This window comes from Salmo salar, chromosome 16, assembly GCF_965601325.2.
Source record: "Salmo salar chromosome 16, fSalSal1, whole genome shotgun sequence".
NCBI classification, from domain to species: domain Eukaryota; kingdom Metazoa; phylum Chordata; class Actinopteri; order Salmoniformes; family Salmonidae; genus Salmo; species Salmo salar.
The window spans coordinates 15,129,351-15,147,562 of record NC_138306.1 but is presented as its reverse complement, the minus strand read 5'-3'; the positions used below and the strand labels follow the sequence as shown (position 1 = coordinate 15,147,562).

Here is an 18,212-nt window from a genome sequence, read left to right as displayed (position 1 = left end):
CCCTTGAATTTTCCACATTTTGTTACGTTACAGCCTTATTCTAAAATGGATTACATTTTTTCCCCCTTATCAATCTACACACCATACCCCATAATGACAAGGCAAAAACAGTTTAAGACATTTTTTCACCTTCTAAATAAAACACGGAAATATCACATTTACATAAGTATTTAGACCCTTTACTCAGTACCTTGTTGAAGCACCTTTGGCAGCGATTACAGCCTCGAGTCTTCTTGGGTATGATGCTACAAGCTTGGCACACCTGTATTTGGGGAGTTTCTCCCATTCTTCACTGCAGATCCTCTCAAGCTTTGTTAGGTTGGATGGGGAGGATTGCTGCACAGATATTTTCAGGTCTCTCCAGAGATGTTTGATTGGGTTCAAGTCTAGAATCTGGCTGGGCCACTCAAGGGCATTCAGAGACTTGTCCCGAAGCCACTCCTGTGTTGTCTTGGCTGTTTGCTTAGGATCTTTTTCCTGTCGGAAGGTGAACCTTTGCCCCATTCTGAGGTTCTGAGCACTCTGGAGCAGGTTTTCAACAAGGATCTCTCTGTACTTTGCTCTATTCATCTTTCCCTCGATCCCAGTCCCTGCCGCTGAAAAACATCCCCACAGCGTGATGCTGCCACCACCATGCTTCACCGTAGAGATGGAGCCATGTTTCCTCCAGCTGCAGAATTCCTTTACACAGGGACACTCAAAGTTAATCTTAAATGAATCCTTGTTTATTATCAGCGCGCTGGAGAGGTTCCAACCAACTCAATGCACCAAGTACACATGTCGATCAGGAGCTCTACCTGGGGCAGTCCTGTTAGTTCTCTTATATACAGACAATCATTAAAGTCATAAACGTTTGCTTCATTCATGTGACCGACCAATACTTGGTCATGCATGTAACATGCCAATACCTCACAAGGCTTATTCTCTTTAAGCTGGGACCTTGAAATGAGATATCCTTTTCTCAAAACAAGGTTTGGGCGTACTGCCAAATTGCAGGTACTGATAGTGAGGATTCGTTCAGTCAGTCAATTGCTTGAACACAGAAAAATGTCAATCACAGTACCCTTCCCCAAATCCTGTCTTGGAGCTCTACGGACAATTCCTTCCACCTCATGGCTACATTTCTGCTCTGACATGCACTGTCAACTGTAGGACCGTATATAGACAGGTGTGTGCCTTTCCAAATCATGTCCAATCAATCAATTGAATGTATTACAGGTGGACTCCAATCAAGTTGTAGAAACAGCTCAAGGGTGATCAATGGAAACAGGATGGACCTGAGCTCAATTTCGAGTCTCATAGCAAAGGGTCTGAATTCTTATGTAAATAAGGTATTTCTGTTTTTTATTTTTAATACATTTTCAAAAATGTCTAAAAACCTGTTTTCATTTTGTCATTATGGGGTATTGTGTTAGATTGATGAGGGAAAAACAATTCATAAATGTTTTAATAAGGCTGTAACGTAACAAAATGTGGAAAAAGGGAAGGGGTCTGAATACTTTCCAAATGCACTGTATATGTACATCTATTCATATCCCAATGTATGCTGTCTCCATTCCTAAGGCAGTAAGACTGACGTGCCTCTGAGTATGCTGGCATGGTGCCAGAAATCTTGTCCTCCAGAGAAATTACCACTGTTCTGTCAAAATATGCCTCCATCACATCTAAAACTAAACTTGTATCTCCTATCAGTATAAAAATAGCACAGGATCAATAGGACTGAAAAGTACAAAATCTCACATATTGGTGATGATGAGACAGTTTTATATTGGTTATAACTAGCTTACACATCAGACAATAATCCTTTGACCAGGATCCTTGCACAGCTCTCTGTGTCAGCCAAATAATAAAACAATACTTGAATCACAGCACAAAAAATCCACACTGGCAGATAATGATGAGATAAGCTAGAGCGATGCTGCAGTGTCTTCTCCTATTTCAGCACTGTGGTCGTTATCTCCTGTAATCAAACACCGCTGTTCAAGCACTTCTGACCACCAATACGCTTCCCCCCCTCCCTTGTCCACCTCATCATCTCAGCCCCTTCCTAAAATCTCTTCCTTTGCCCAGTTCAAAATCCCTATCTACATTGCCTGACAATAAGTAGAAATATGGAGTCGATAAAATAACTCAAATTAACTACAGTTAATTTGCAATGGTTTGAGCTGAAGCGTTACAATTGTCTAGTAATCAAACTAAAAGTGCCATGTATTGCTCAACAATGTAAATACAAACGCGTTTAAAAATGAAAGATGAGGGAGGTAAATACACTGAACAACAGATGACTCTGTTAATGTCTCAGTCTGTAACAGAAAGGATGTTAATGTTGTTAATTATCAAACACCAAGTAAATAAGCCACTTTTAGATCTGCCAGAGTCCATAGGGGAGACAAACACAGTCATTATGCAGTGTGTCTTCTACCACCCAGGTGACTAAGTCTGGTTTAGCGAAGCATAGCTAGCTAAAGCAGATGAAGTCACTGTGCAAAGTCATCGTCACCGCAAATTTGCCAAATGTATAACATAACGTATCATTCACCACAGTTAAATTTACTTTTGTTGCTAAGCAAATGATCACTAGTGACTCGACTGAAAATAGCACCATATCAAAACAGAAAGCAAGCCAGAGAAAAGAGATTGAGTTATAAAGATGAAGGGATTGAGGAAAAGAGAGCCTCAGTTTACCATCTAAAGTTTACCCACCAATGTAACTCCCTCTGTGCCATGAATTACCTCATGTACCTCAGGCTGGACCCTCCTGTTCCCGCAGCCCTCGCTGCCCCAGCAGCCCTGGAGGAAGTTAAAGCCACAGCAGGCAGGCGAGGTCCCGTCTCCCCCCATAATGAAGCTCCTCCATGCTGCCACACCTCAGCCCCACCACACCCAACTGGAGGGGGTTCTTTTAGAGATTAGGGCCAGATCGCCCCACAGCAGAGGGAGGATGCTGTTCCTTAAGACTCGTTTTACAAAACCTTTTTCCTTGTCTTCGCAACGATGGTAATGTCGATTTTTTTCTATCACTCCTTAATAAGGCTTCCTCTGGTAATTCACATTGTGGAACAGGTGGAACAGAAGCTGGACTGAGCAGAGTGGTTCCCTGTATCATCTGTATCAGCCCACGCAGAGCCTGGGATTCTCTCTGGTCCAGGAGACAGATGGGCAGGCAGGCAGGCAGGCAGGCAGGCAGGCAGGCAGGCAGGCAGGCAGGCAGGCAGGCAGGCAGGCAGGCAGGCAGGCAGGCAGGCAGGCAGGCAGGCTCACAGACAGGGAAAGGAGGCTGCTGCTGCTGCTGTGCTTGGTGAGGAAGGAGGAGGCTTATGTGTGGAGGGGGTTCGATGAGGGACCCATCCTGAACCGGAGTTGCCACAGCAGGGGCCTGGCGCTGGCTTCCTGTGAGAGGGGCCTCTTGGGGAAGAGGAATGCAGGTGACAGATCCATCTCCCTCGCAGGTGGGCTCTTCATGGGGCTGTGGAGCCAGACAGGGGCACAGGCAGAGCACTAATAGGGTTCCCAGGTGGCCCGGCTGACGCCTCTCCCTGCTGCGGTCTCCTGGAGACAGAGCCACTAGAGCTGTCATATTTCACCCTTCACCACCTACTCTGCTGCAAGCCCCACGGGATGCCGCCGCCTTGCTGACAAACAGCGCAGTGATGAAATCTTATCCTGGTGCCTGCCACGCTGCCAGCCTCCACTGCAGCAGCTGGAGGCTCCATAGTCCACACCAGGACAGATCCCAGAGGATGACTGGCGGTGCTTTTTAAAGGCACTAGGACTAAACTAACCTTAATGTTACAGAAGGATGACTGGCGGTGCTTTTTAAAGGCACTAGGCCTAAAGGCACTAGGCCTAAACTAACCTTAATGTTACAGAAGGATGACTGGCGGTGCTTTAGGCACTAGGCCTAAAGGCACTAGGCCTAAACTAACCTTAATGTTACAGAAGAGATGGTCGATAGGCCTACAGGTAACAAACTCTCATTTAATTTATCATTTAAAATCTCATTTAATGTAAATGTAAATGTAAACTCTGTGAACTTGTGACCTCACACTCAGAATATCTGAGTTATATTTTACCACATCACTTCTAAGGCTATAGTCCAGGCCTCACTTTAGTTTGCAATTGTTTCAGCATAATGTCATGTCAGTGGGTCTCTCAACTGACATTCATGACAGCTTGCCTCGCAAAGGAGCCCACCTTAGAAGACTTATCTTGATCCATTTTGTCTCTGCGTACTCAGTACATACTGTACTTGCAATGAGTAATGTGTCTTTCATGGTGGAAATGTACGTGTGTGACTATGTCAATCAAACTACAGCTATTGTTGCATGAAACAGCTGCTATTCCCTACTAACGCCATCAGGCATTCTGGAGCCCTGCAGAAGTGTCATCCGAGGCTGCCATTGTCTTTGTTTCCTCCTCACGCAGCCTCACACAGCTTTACCAAACAGGAACACCTGAACAGACTGCTGGATTCGCAGGGCCCCAAGATAGCTGGGGTTTATAGACGGGAGCTCACAGTCAGGATGTTAGCCAAGCAGGGAGGAGACTCATGGGAGGGGAGGGAGTGAACAGCTTTGAAAGTATTCTATTTATATGGTGAACAGCAGGCAGGCAGGGCCTAGCTGGCCAAACCTCAGACTCAGAGCCAGAAACCCTGACCTGCAGCCTGTCGTGGCTCCCTAATAGGAGTCAGGTGCCAGGCGATTGAGGCGAAGTGAGCGAGCCGCCGCCAGGTAAAAACCGCAGTCAGTCTCCTGACGCTTGGCAGAGGAGGAGTCTGGGTAATGACCTGGCGACAACACGGCTCGGGGGGAGAGATGTGGGTCACGTTTACAGGTGATGATAAGGTTGCCCCTTTACAGAATTGTTTATGGCGCCAGTGTGAGTATTAGTAACCAGATACACACCACTATGAATTTGTATGAGGCACATCAGAAATGAGGTCGAGGAACTCAATGAAATCAACATGTAAAACACTTTGAGACCTACTGAAAAGTGTACATGTAAATGTTATCCATTATTTTTATCATCAAGTATTTATCAATACAAGGTTGTATACTATGCCTATCTAATAACAACTTATGTAGAGTCCTCCTGACACCTTTAGTAGAGTACCCAGCTGGCACGATGTTATCAAGATGAGTAGCTGACAGCATGTTACAAAGTCATTTCAATCACCAGAACCCCTCTTTTTATTTATGTCCATAAAACCAATGTGGCCCTGTGGTCACAGTGTCCTACGTCAGAGGAGCTGTGGACATAGAGCTGCAGAATAATCAGGCTCAGGCCAAATCCCATTAACCATGCGAAGAGCCTTTCACAGTCTTGGCAGGGAAAGCCAAAGCTGGCCTCCTAGCAAAAACACAAGTTTCACCCGGACAGACCAAACTGGAGGGTAGGTAGGCTAATGTACTAAAGGAAAAGTATTAAATGATAAATATACTGTATGTGACCTAACAGAGACATAAGCAGCTTTGGGCTTTTGATTACACATAAATACACTGCTCAAAAAAATAAAGGGAACACTTAAACAACACAATGTAACTCCAAGTCAATCACACTTCTGTGAAATCAAACTGTCCACTTAGGAAGCAACACTGATTGACAATACATTTCACATGCTGTTGTGCAAATGGAATAGACAACAGGTGGAAATTATAGGCAATTAGCAAGACACCCCCAATAAAGTAGTGGTTCTGCAGGTGGGGACCACAGACCACTTCTCAGTTCCTATGCTTCCTGGCTGATGTTTTGGTCACTTTTGAATGCTGGCGGTGCTTTCACTCTAGTGGTAGCATGAGACGGAGTCTACAACCCACACAAGTGGCTCAGGTAGTGCAGCTCATCCAGGATGGCACATCAATGTGAGCTGTGGCAAGAAGGTTTGCTGTGTCTGTCAGCGTAGTGTCCAGAGCATGGAGGCGCTACCAGGAGACAGGCCAGTACATCAGGAGACGTGGAGGAGGCTGTAGGAGGGCAACAACCCAGCAGCATGACCGCTACCTCCGCCTTTGTGCAAGGAGGAGCAGGAGAAGCACTGACAGAGCCCTGCAAAATGACCTCCAGCAGGCCACAAATGTGCATGTGTCTGCTCAAACGGTCAGAAACAGACTCCATGAGGGTGGTATGAGGGCCCGACGTCCACAAGTGGGGGTTGTGCTTACAGCCCAACACCGTGCAGGACGTTTGGCATTTGCCAGAGAACACCAAGATTGGCAAATTCGCCACTGGCGCCCTGTGCTCTTCACAGATGAAAGCAGGTTCACACTGAGCACGTGACAGACGTGACAGAGTCTGGAGACACCGTGGAGAACGTTCTGCTGCCTGCAACATCCTCCAGCATGACCGGTTTGGCGGTGGGTCAGTCATGGTGTGGGGTGGCATTTCTTTGGGGGGCCGCACAGCCCTCCATGTGCTCGCCAGAGGTAGCCTGACTGCCATTAGGTACCGAGATGAGATCCTCAGACCCCTTGTGAGAACATATGCTGGTGCGGTTGGCCCTGGGTTCCTCCTAATGCAAGACAATGCTAGACCTCATGTGGCTGGAGTGTGTCAGCAGTTCCTGCAAGAGGAAGGCATTGATGGTATGGACTGGCCCGCCCGTTCCCCAGACCTGAATCCAATTGAGCACATCTGGGACATCATGTCTCGCTCCATCCACCAACGCCACGTTGCACCACAGACTGTCCAGGAGTTGGCGGATGCTTTAGTTCAGGTCTGGGAGGAGATCCCTCAGGAGACCAGCCGCCACCTCGTCAGGAGCATGCCCAGGCGTTGTAGGGAGGTCATACAGGCACGTGGAGGCCACACACACTACTGAGCCTCATTTTGACTTGTTTTAAGGACATTACATCAAAGTTGGATCAGCCTGTAGTCTGGTTTTCCACTTTAATTTTGAGTGTGACTCCAAATCCAGACCTCCATGGGTTGATAAATTGGATTTCCATTGATTATTTTAGTGTGATTTTGTCAGCACATTCAACTATATAAAGAAAAAAGTATTTAATAAGATTATTTCTTTCATTCAGATCTAGGATGTGTTGTTTAAGTGTTCCCTTTATTTTTTTGAGCAGTATATATATATATATTTTTAGTAAATACAATTGAAGTAATCTCACAAACAAAGCCATCAAAATATGAACTTTAAGAGAATATTATAATCAATACTATTACTCTCTCTGGCTGTTTAGGCCTATAATATCTTATTGCAGGTGTTTAAGTGCTCCAGAATGGCGGTGGGCAGAGTGGACCAGCGGCCTAGTCACTCACTGTAGCGTCAATAATGTGTGGTATCAGGGCCAGCCATCTGGACTGACAGAACTCACATAAATGATATCCCCACAGTACTGACACTTTCCCGCTAATACTGGATTCATATTCTATTTATATTTCATACAATAAATACATGGAGTCTGGAAAACCTCTAATCACACTAACGAGGTCTGGTGTTGTTGTCATTTCTGGTTTAACCCCAGACAGAAAGATCAGAACCTCGGAGTGGATAGATGTCAACTATAGACAACATGGCACACATTCTACTATATAGGGAGCACCTTCTCTGGCCTGGTTTAGGGAATGAGTGTACTTTAGAATTACAGAATTGTCTTGTTTTATTTCCTTTGTCCCCTGGCAGAATCCCTCGAAACCAAATCCCCAACCTACCACGAGCCACCACCTTACCCTACATGATCACAGTGAGCAGTGTGTCAGACTATCTATGGTCTGACCCTGAACAGGAGAGAGTCATTCTCATCATCGCATTGTAAATATAATGGGTAACTCCTAATGCAGCATCCACGTCATTTACAGTCATCATCATGACTATACTCTGCATCCTGCCAACTTGCTGTTGATGACCCTGGGCAATGCAAACAATCCACAGTATCAAGAATATAGCAGACAGATAGGGTACCGAAACCATTTCCATACCCTCGCCCTCAGCAGTACAGTGAGAACCAATCAATATCAGCAACATTGTGCTGGCCAAATCTGATTTAGTCAGATTTAGTCCATTAATTCAGCTTGTCTTTGCCATGCCCCTGCTAAACTGCACTCTAAAAATATACCTGAATACAATTCCCTGTGCGGGGAAAATGACCTCCAGCTGAGCGCAATTAAGGAAATGCAGGTAAGGATGTTAATGTGATGGGATTATGGTAGGTGGACGGGTGTGGTCACGATAGGAGGCCTACAGTAAGTACTAGACTGTGCAATAGGAAAAGGAGTGCAATAGGCTACACTGTAAGCCTAATGAGAGAGAATGTATTTTGTTAGTTCTGTATTGCATTAAAGAAACCCTGCAATCTCAACACTGCTTGTTGTGCCCACCAAAACATGCACACACACACACACACACACACACACACACAGTCATTTTACTAGGCAAAGATCAAGTGTACTGTAGGTACAGTACTGTATGTTCTTTCAATTTCTTATCCTTCAAATAAGCAAAATGGATCAATAGTGCCATGATGTGCAGAGTAAAAATATATATCGGGAATGGATTTTTTTCTAACAAAACCACCTATTTAATGAGCTCAGGGGCACTATTTCCTGCCGATCAGCTACTGTACAGTATTATCCTAAACTGGAGCAGATTGCAATGCTGTTGCCTTCTCGATGCCAAATGTCACACTGCTTGAAGCAGCGTGAGCAGTACATACCGCAGTAGGTCAGTAGCTCCCTGGAGGTCTTACCTCATCATCATCCCCGTCCTCACCCAGGGTCTGCTGTCCCTCCTGGGCATGTGAGCCAGCCCATGGCCCCATGTCCAGCTCCGGTTGCCCCAGAGAGAGTGAGAGGTGGCAGGGGAAAGCAGGTAAGATGGACCCCTGGAGTACTGTCTCCCTGTCTCCAGGTAAATGGCTCAGACTGAGGTCTACGGCTGGGGTGAGGGGTGGCAGGGCGGAGTGAGGTGGGGAGGTTGAAGACACTAGCAGCATTGCTGGATAGTTCTAAATAAAACCTACTGTATCATGTGAGCCTTGCCACTGGTGGTGACCTGGCTGCCCCAGACAGAGCACCTAGCTGAGCCAGGAAACTGAGGATGGAGCAGTGAGTGATGATGGCCTAGTGTCCCTCTATATGGCCCTTGACCAAGTCCTCTGATGGATGCCCAGAAGGGCTTTGGTGCCACAGATATTAAGGGACCAAGATAGTTCATTATTGTACATTGAAATTGTGTGTGTCCGATGTGCAAAATGACAATAATGAATCTGTTGACAATTGCCCTGTTTATCAAAAGTGCTGTAAAAACTTGTCAATAATCAACTGACTGGCTTTCTTGATGTCTATAGTATTCTCTCGGGTATGCAATCTGGTTTCCACTCAGGTTATGGATGTGTGACTGCAACCCTAAAAGGTCCTAAATGATGTCACCATTGCCCTTGATTTTAAGCAATGTTGTGCTGCTATTTTTATTGACTTGGCCAAAGTTTTTGATACTTTAGACCATTCCATTCTTGTGGCCCAGCTAAGGAGTAGTGGTGTCTCTGAGGGGTCTTTGGCCTGGTTTGCTAACTACCTCTGAGGGTTTAGAACTTGAGGTAGTCACCTCATACAAGTACTTGGGAGTATGGCTACACGGTACACTGTGTACCTCTCTCAAAGAGTGCAGTGTATAAAGTCAGAACATAGGCTGTCTCAGCCACTGCCTGGCACCAAGGGAGTACCCCAATGCTCGATCCTAGGCCGCACGCTCTTCTCAATTTACATCAACAACATAGCTCAAGCAGTAGGAAGCTCTCTCATCCATTTATATGCAGATGATACAGTCTTATACTCAGCTGGCTCCTCCCCAGATTTTGTGTTAAATGCTCTACAACAAAGCTTTCTTAGTGTCCAACAAGCTTTCTCTGCCCTTAACCTTGTTCTGAACACCTCCAAAACAAAGGTCATGTGGTTTGGTAAGAAGAATGCCCCTCTGCCCACAGGTGTGATTACTACCTCTGAGGGTTTAAAGCTTGAGGTAGTCACCTCATACAAGTACTTGGGAGTATGGCTACATGGTACACTGTCCTTCTCTCACCACATATCAAAGCTGCAGGCTAAGGTTAAATCTAGACTTGGTTTCCTCTATCGTAATCGCTCCTCTTTCACCCCAGCTGCCAAACTAACCCTGATTCAGATGACCATCCTACCCATGCTAGATTACGGAGACGTAATTTATAGATCGGCAGGTAAGTGTGCTCTCGAGCAGCTAGATGTTCTTTACCATTCGGCCATCAGATTTATGGATGCATCACTGCACTCTATACTCCTCTGTAAACTGGTCATCTCTGTATACCCGTCGCAAGACCCACTGGTTGATGCTTATTTATAAAACCCTCTTAGGCCTCACTCCCTCCTATCTGAGATACCTACTACAGCCCTCATCCTCCACATACAACACCAGTTCTGCCAGTCACATTCTGTTAAAGGTCCCCAAAGCACACACACCCCTGGGTCGCTCCTCTTTTCAGTTTGCTGCAGCTAACGACTGGAATGACTGCAAAAAACACTCAAACTGGACAGTTTTATCTCCATCTCTTCATTCAAAGACTCAATCATGGACACTCTTACTGACAGTGGTGGCTGCTTTGTGTGATGTATTGTTGTCTCTACCTTCTTGCCCTTTGTGCTTTGTCTGTGCCCAACGATGTTTGTACCCTGTTTTGTGCTGTGATCCATGTTGTACTGCTGCCATGTTGTGTTGCTACCATATTGTTGTCATGTTGTGTTGCTACCATGCTGTGTTGTCATGTATTGCTGCCATGCTATGTTGTCGTCTTAGATCTCTCTTTATGTAGTGTGTGGTGTCTCTCTTGTCGTGATGTGTGTTTTGTCCTATATTTTTATTTTATTTTTTATTTTTAATCCCAGCGTCCGTCCCCGCAGGAGGCCTTTTGCCTTTTGGTAGGCCGTCATTGTAAATAAGAATTTGTTCTTAACTGACTTGCCTAGTTAAATAAAAGTACAAATGAGTTACTGCTCCAAGTGTATAGTGAATGACCAGGGGTCATCATAGCCTCCTCTGCCAGTCTGTACCATTCTTGGCCGCTCTCCATGGTCCAGGAGAGGTGACAATTAGAGGAGCACTGTGTCACCCAGGTAAGACGAGCGCCATGATGTCACCGACAGCCCGTCTTTCACGTGTAAGAACTCACACAACCCTGTCACCTTCTACAACAAACTTCGTAAGGTGATCCCCTTAACCCCTTTTGTCACAGACTGGACACAAAAGGTGTATTCCAAAACCAGTGAGACACGAACGAAAAGCTCCCTTCAAATTAGAACAATTACAGAACAATTACCGCAAATGGGGTAATTAACCCGATGACATCATGTGTCAATGTACTATGGGAATGTACACTTGTTTTCTCAAGGCCCTAAAGCCGCCAAATACAAGGGCTGTTCCAAAGCGTGTAATCAAATCACATCGATAGCCAGGTCTTTGACAGAGATACCTTCACAGAGCTCCCGGGCTCCATCTCAGTGCTTGACACCCTGGTTTGATTCCAGGCTGTATCACAACTGGCCGTGATTGGGAGTCCCATAGGGTGGCGCACAATTGTCCCAGGTTTGGCCGGTGTAGGCTGTCATTGTAAATAAGAATTTGTTCTTAACTGACTTGCCTAGTTAAATAAAGGTTTAATAAAAAAAATGAAAAACAAAGACCCCATGGCTATCTTTATCAGATGGGGTAAGGCGCCATTCAAACATCACGCCAGGGTAAGCCTACACAAAACAAAGCCCTTATTTTAAGTGTTTCTAAAATCCCCTATTGGTGGAAAAAACAATTGGAACCATTTCCTTGTTTGACTGCTAGGTTTATGGTTATTATGACTCATGCTGTGGTACTCTATACTGACACACTATGGCCTCAAAGGCCTTTTCTGACCAACACAATGCTATTTTAACATTGCCCTTGGAATCATTATTTTATTTTCTGTCTCATTATGTTTGACGGAGTGTTTTTTTGTTGTTGCTGTAAAGTGTCTGATAATGTTCTTGATATCAATTCAGATATCTCAGATCTCACTTCATTCTTCAGAAATCACTAAAATAGAGGGAGGTGAAATACAACATTCTTAATATCGTTCTAAGCAGGCAGGTCTTCACACATTACACAATGATGGTCCGGTCCCCATCGAGGTGGGTTGTGTTTTGGCACTACCATCCAACCATGCATACTCTACCATGACTCAGTGTTGAGGAACAACAGAGTTTAACGCGACAAAGCCAGTCACTAATTAACAACCCTCCTGGGTTGCTGTTTACCCAGCATTCACTGCAAATCATATGAATGTTCATTAGACTTGGGGAGCCACCCAGCTGTCCTCTTTCAGCGATGCCACAGTGACCATGCCATGGAAACAGCGTCCAGGACAACAGTCTGTCCCATGGCCGTCACGGCCCTGTGGAACAATGGGACAGATAACAGTCGCCCCTGGCAGAGGGGACACCTCTTGGCTCACTGGCTTCATTGTGGTGACAGCGGAGCTCCACACGTTTGTGGCCTCGACCATGTGACGAGCTGTGACAAAAAGCCTGACAGCCTTTGTGCTCGCTGGGCACTGTGACCCAGCATACAAGCCTCAGCGACCCTTTAACTGACACATTTCACCTCCATCTTAACACTGACTAAGCCACAAATGAAGTGGAAAGAAAATAGTCAGGACATTTTTTAGCAAGAGAGTGGGTTGAATGAGAAAAAGTGGTTTGGATGAGTGGTGGGTGGGTATACATACGTGTGTGATTCTGACCTGTTGGATGAGTGGTGGGTGGGTATACATACGTGTGTGATTCTGACCTGTTGGATGAGTGGTGGGTGGGTATACATACGTGTGTGATTCTGACCTGTGTGGGGATAGGGAATGTATAGGTTTCTCACTTATGAATATCAAGTAATTCATGAGTGTAACTCCTTTTAGCCTCAAGTTAGGCCAACACCCAGAACGGCTGACTATATCTCCACCCTCTGGGCTCCTGCCATGCGAGTAAAGTGACAGTATGAACCCCTGCTTTCTGACCCAGAAACAGCCCTGTAATCCACTGGAGGTGAGGTCTCTCTAAATGACCTGCTTTAATTCAGAGCATCCAGTGTCAGCCGAGGACAAAGCTGCGATGAGAAACCATATCAGGGACAGGCGGTAGTGCAGTGCATACGGTGGCCCGTCCCCAGAGGGGTGGCGGCCTGAGTTGGGCTAACTAGGAGTAGGAGCTGAGCGTTAGTGCTGGAACCCCGCTCCTCCGCTCTCTCCACTGGCTTCCAGTTGAAGCTCGCATCCGCTACAAGACCATGGTGATTGCCTACGGAGCTGTGAAGGGAACGGCACCTCCATACCTTCAGGCTCTGATCAGGCCCTACACCCAAACAAGGGCACTGCGTTCATCCACCACTGGCCTGCTGGCCCCCCTACCTCTGAGGAAGCACAGTTCCCGCTCAGCCCAGTCAAAACTGTTCGCTGCTCTGGCACCCCAATGGTGGAACAAGCTCCCTCACGACGCCAGGACAGCGGAGTCAATCACCACCTTCCGGAGACACCTGAAACCCCACCTCTTTAAGGAATACCTGGGATAGGATAAAGTAATCCTTCTAACCCCCCCCCCCCCTTAAAAGATTTAGATGCACTATTGTAAAGTGGTTGTTCCACTGGATATCATAAGGTGAATGCACCATTTTGTAAGTCACTCTGGATAAGAGCGTCTGCTAAATGACTTAAATGTAAAATGTAAACACACAACATGGTCCAGGCCGCACAATCCACTGGAGCCAGTCTTATGAATGTGCACCCGGTCCCCCTCACTAAATGTTTTACCACTGCAAAACAGAACAGGGTAGAAAGGTACCCACTAAAAAAAACAAAGTATGAAGCAGTTGGGGTGTTGAAAGTGTCTTTTCATGTAATAGCACTTCTCCTCTGTGTATCGAATAATTCAGTGGAAAGTATGTCTTTGCAGCAAAATACCATTGACATTTCAAATCCTGCAGTGAGGCACTTCATGCCCCTGTGTCTTGTGATGCCGCAGTGGGTTTCCAAGGCTGCCGACAGAGACCAGCAACAACAACATCACCAGTCGATAAAAGAGCCTGAAAGTCAACCAGCCTCTGCTAAAAAGCTCAAAAGATACAACTGTTTTCTTTGCAACAGTTCTTGTTGAACATTTCTCATTATGTACAAGAGGTTCTTATTAAAAAAATTTTTGTCTCTCTCAGTATGAAGTTAAATATTCTTCAGACAAACGCTGACAGTGTCAATGCCAACTAATAAAACATCCTAGCCTGAGGCTGTAATGTTAAGTTCAAAGCACTACCCTGGGAAAAAGGTCAGGGAACGGTATCACTGCCACCATGCTACAATTAGATTTACATGACTAAAATGAATATTCATGATTGACAATGTTAAAGGACTTGACTGTAGTAGCATATTGAAGTTTCCATATTTCTGTTGTGCCTTTGGACTGGGTGATTTATATTTGTTTGTGGGTGCTCATGTCATTTCCGAGAACATATGCAATGTTTTTCCACATTATCACAATCTGACTACATGTAATTTCTGGGCCGATTGAAACGACCAACAAGGAATTCTTAACCACTTCTAACCATTTTTCTTCATCCAAAAGAGCCCCTTCATACTTCATAAGCTACCTGGTCTTAAGCCATTTTTCTCCTTCGTTCTTCCATTCCTTGTTTTTAGCCTCGTTTCACACTGACATCCTGTTGAGGTAGTTATTAATAGACCCAGTCCCAGGTAGCATGGAAGACACTTCCTGTTCTGTCTCACTTCAAAGAGAATGAGTCATTCCTGCCTGCACGTGACTGTCAATTCCCATTGCAGTGGTGGCCTGTACAAAAACTGAATCAGCAGAGAGTGGAACCAGAGTGGAACTTGGCCTGGTGTTGAGATGCGATGTATGGCCCGCATGAATCTCCCTGAGGCCCAGGTGAATGGGTCAGTAGGGGAGTCAGGTCAGGGTCCTACCTGCGCTGCTGGGGCTCTCAACACTAAGAAAGCCAAGAGAGCCCTCTATTGGAACACTGTAGAACGCTATGCTGCACCAATAATGTGGCCCAGATTCGAATGATCCCAATGTTCCTTACTTTATAACAAGTCTCAGTTTAGTCGTACAGGTGTATGGATGCACGCAGGGTACACCTCACATTTTCCTTTAGATCAATGTGATTTTTTTTTTTGTAAGAGTTCTATGACCATGTAATTAACCGGGTTTGTGACACGGGTCAGGTTTACTCTGCTTTCTGTTGACAGTAAACAGGTTGTAGAGAGGGCAGAGGCGAGAATCAACTGGTGGGCAGTAGGCATTTCTAATAGTACATGCTCAGTGAGTGTGGAGTTCACAACGGTCGAGCACCCTGTCTTCCAGCCCAAGGGGCCAAGACTCCGCAGGCACAAGGGAAGAATGTGTTCATGAATAAATCAGCCCGCTGAGCCCACACAATGAGCCTAAACATTTGTTTAATGGCTACTAAATGAGCGTGGGCCAAATTGACTGCTGCACACACCACAGCGCCTCCCTCCCTCTCCTAACCTCCTGATCTAAAGAGCTGCTTATGGAAAGGGGGTGAATAAGAGCAGATAAGCCCTATTAGCTCCTTCTCATTTCTCTATCAAAATCAAGCCACGTTTTTTTTATTTTTTTTTACAGTGGCTCAGTCTAAGTAAACGTAGCTAATGGGAGCTTTGGAAATAACACCATTGCTTTAGGGTACTTTGAGCAGACATAAGGACCTACTGTGTTGAAAAGAGTAATGGCAGACTCACAGGCCAAATATCTGGAAAACTCCCCTGTGCATTTCTGACAGTGTTTATGTCCTACCTTTTTTATCAGTGGTAGGGAGACATTATTCCTCTCCTTTATCAGATTGTCCAGCTTCTTCGTCATTGCATTCCTGTAAAAAACTAATTAGATTAGAGTTTATTAGTCACATGCACAAGGTCACAGATGTAATAGCAGAGTAACGTGAAAATCTTAAACTCCGAGCTCCAACAGTGCAGGTTAAAGAGAAGTGGATGAAACAATAATACAAATAATAATAATATATACATATTTACAATGGTAACAATGATACATGTCCATTGGGGGTGAGGGCAGAAATACATAATGTCCTGTGATATAACATATTTATGTTAGGCGTTTTAACAGCCTCGTTTACCTCAGAGAAACTAAAGGTTTTCCAATTCGTTTTATTTTTATTTTAGAAAGGTTGTCCTTTTCTTGGTTTGTGTAGGCTGAGGTATATAATAGCCTAATCTCTACAGCTCCTACGAGCAGGGAGCCTGGATCTGTTGTAAACCAATGGCAAACTACTGACCCCCACTGGCAAAGACCTGCTTCAAAATAAAAACATGACCCACCTTTCTCCATTCCTTTCTAAATGGGCTCATTCTTGTCCACAACTTCTATTACACGTATTGTTTTGGCTATGATCATATTTTTGCAACACCTGCCACCACTGCTACAATACAGTAGGCCTAGGCTAGACTATTTGGATATTATTGCAATTTCAAATCGTTGTTACAAATGTGTAATGTAAAAATCTGACATGTAATTATAGTCAATCACATAACATGTAAAAACATTTTGTCCCCATCTGCTACAACTAGCCTACTAACCTCTTCTCCGTGGATCTATTAGTCGCACTCATGGTTTATCATAGTCTATCTACTCTTATGGTACAAATCTAACATATTACTGTGCTGTGACGGTCATGGTTGACCTCCCGAGTACTTCCTAAACAATGATGATAACGTGAGGACGGGTCCCGCTGCGTCAATGGAGCTGAACTGTGGAGAGGGGGCGTTCCTCCCTCGCTTCAACGGTTGCGTTCTATGGCGCTCTCTCCGTAACCAGGGGGATGTCTCATTACTCCAGACACGACGGATCTGATGGCGTCACAGTGACATTAGTTCCCTAGCGTCTATTTGTTCTAATTCCGGTCGATGTCATGAATCATTTTGGTGTTACAGTTCAGGTCGGAAGTTTACATACACTTAGGTTGGAGTCATTAAAACTCGTTTTTCAACCACTCCACACATTTCTTGTTAACAAACTATAGTTTTGGCAAGTTGGTTATGACATCTACTTTGTGCATGACACAAGTAATTTTTCCAACAATTGTTTACAGACAGATTATTTCACTTATAATTCACTGTATCACAATTCCACTGGGTCAGAAGTTTACATAGACTGAATTGACTGTGCCTTTAATCAGCTTGGAAATTTCCAGAAAATGATATCATGGCTTTAGAAGCTTCTGACTGGCTAATTGACATAATTTGAGTCAATTGGAGGTGTACCTGTGGATGTATTTCAAGGCCTACCTTCAAACTCAGTGCCTCTTTGCTTGACATCATGGGAAAATCAAAAGAAATCAGCCAAGACCTCAGAAAAAAGTCTGGTTCATCCTTGGGGGCAATTTCCAAACGCCTGAAGGTACCACGTTCATCTGTACAAACAATAGTACACAAGTATAAACACCATGGGACCACGCAGCCGTCATACCGCTCAGGAAGGAGATGCGTTCTGTCTCCTAGAGATGAATGTAGTTTGGTGCAAAAAGTGCAAATCAATCCCAGAACAACAGCAAAGGACCTTGTGAAGATGCTGGAGGAAACAGGTACAAAAGTATCTATAGCCACAGTACAACGAGTCCTATATCAACATAACCTGAAAGGCCGCTCAGCAAGGAAGAATCCACTGCTCCAAAACCGCCATAAAAAAGCCAGACTACGGTTTGCAACTGCACATGGGGACAAAGATTGTACTTTTTGGAGAAATGTCTTCTAGTCTAACGAAACAAAAATAGAACTGTTTGGTCATAATGACCATCGTTATGTTTGGAGGAAAAAGGGGGAAGCCTGCAAGCCGAAGAACACCATCCCAACCGTGACGCACGGGGGTGGCAACATCATGTTGTGGGGGTGCTTTGCTGCAGGAGGGACTGGTGCACTTCACAAAATAGATGGCCTCATGAGGAAGGAAAATTATGTGGATATATTGAAGCAACATCTCAAGACATCAGTCAGGAAGTTAAAGCTTGGTCGCAAATGGGTCATCCAAATGGACAATGACCCCAAGCATACTTCCAAAATTGTGGCAAAATGGCTTAAGGACAACAAAGTCAAGGTATTGGAGTGGCCATCACAAAGCCCTGACCTCAATCCCATAGAAAATATATGCGCAGAACTGAAAAAGCGTGTGCGAGCAAGGAG

General features: G+C 45.1%; 1 protein-coding gene across 1 annotated transcript in view; it reads right to left on the bottom strand.

The window, feature by feature from the left end:
- dyrk4 (dual-specificity tyrosine-(Y)-phosphorylation regulated kinase 4) overlaps positions 1-15,895 on the bottom strand; it is a 33,576-nt gene extending 17,681 nt beyond the window's left edge. Inside the window, exon 1 of the mRNA XM_014147975.3 lies at positions 15,817-15,895. Coding sequence (XP_014003450.3) covers positions 15,817-15,882 — 66 coding nt within the window. The 5' untranslated portion in view covers positions 15,883-15,895. The remainder of the gene's footprint in view (positions 1-15,816) is intronic.
- Between the last annotated feature and the right edge of the window lie 2,317 nt (positions 15,896-18,212).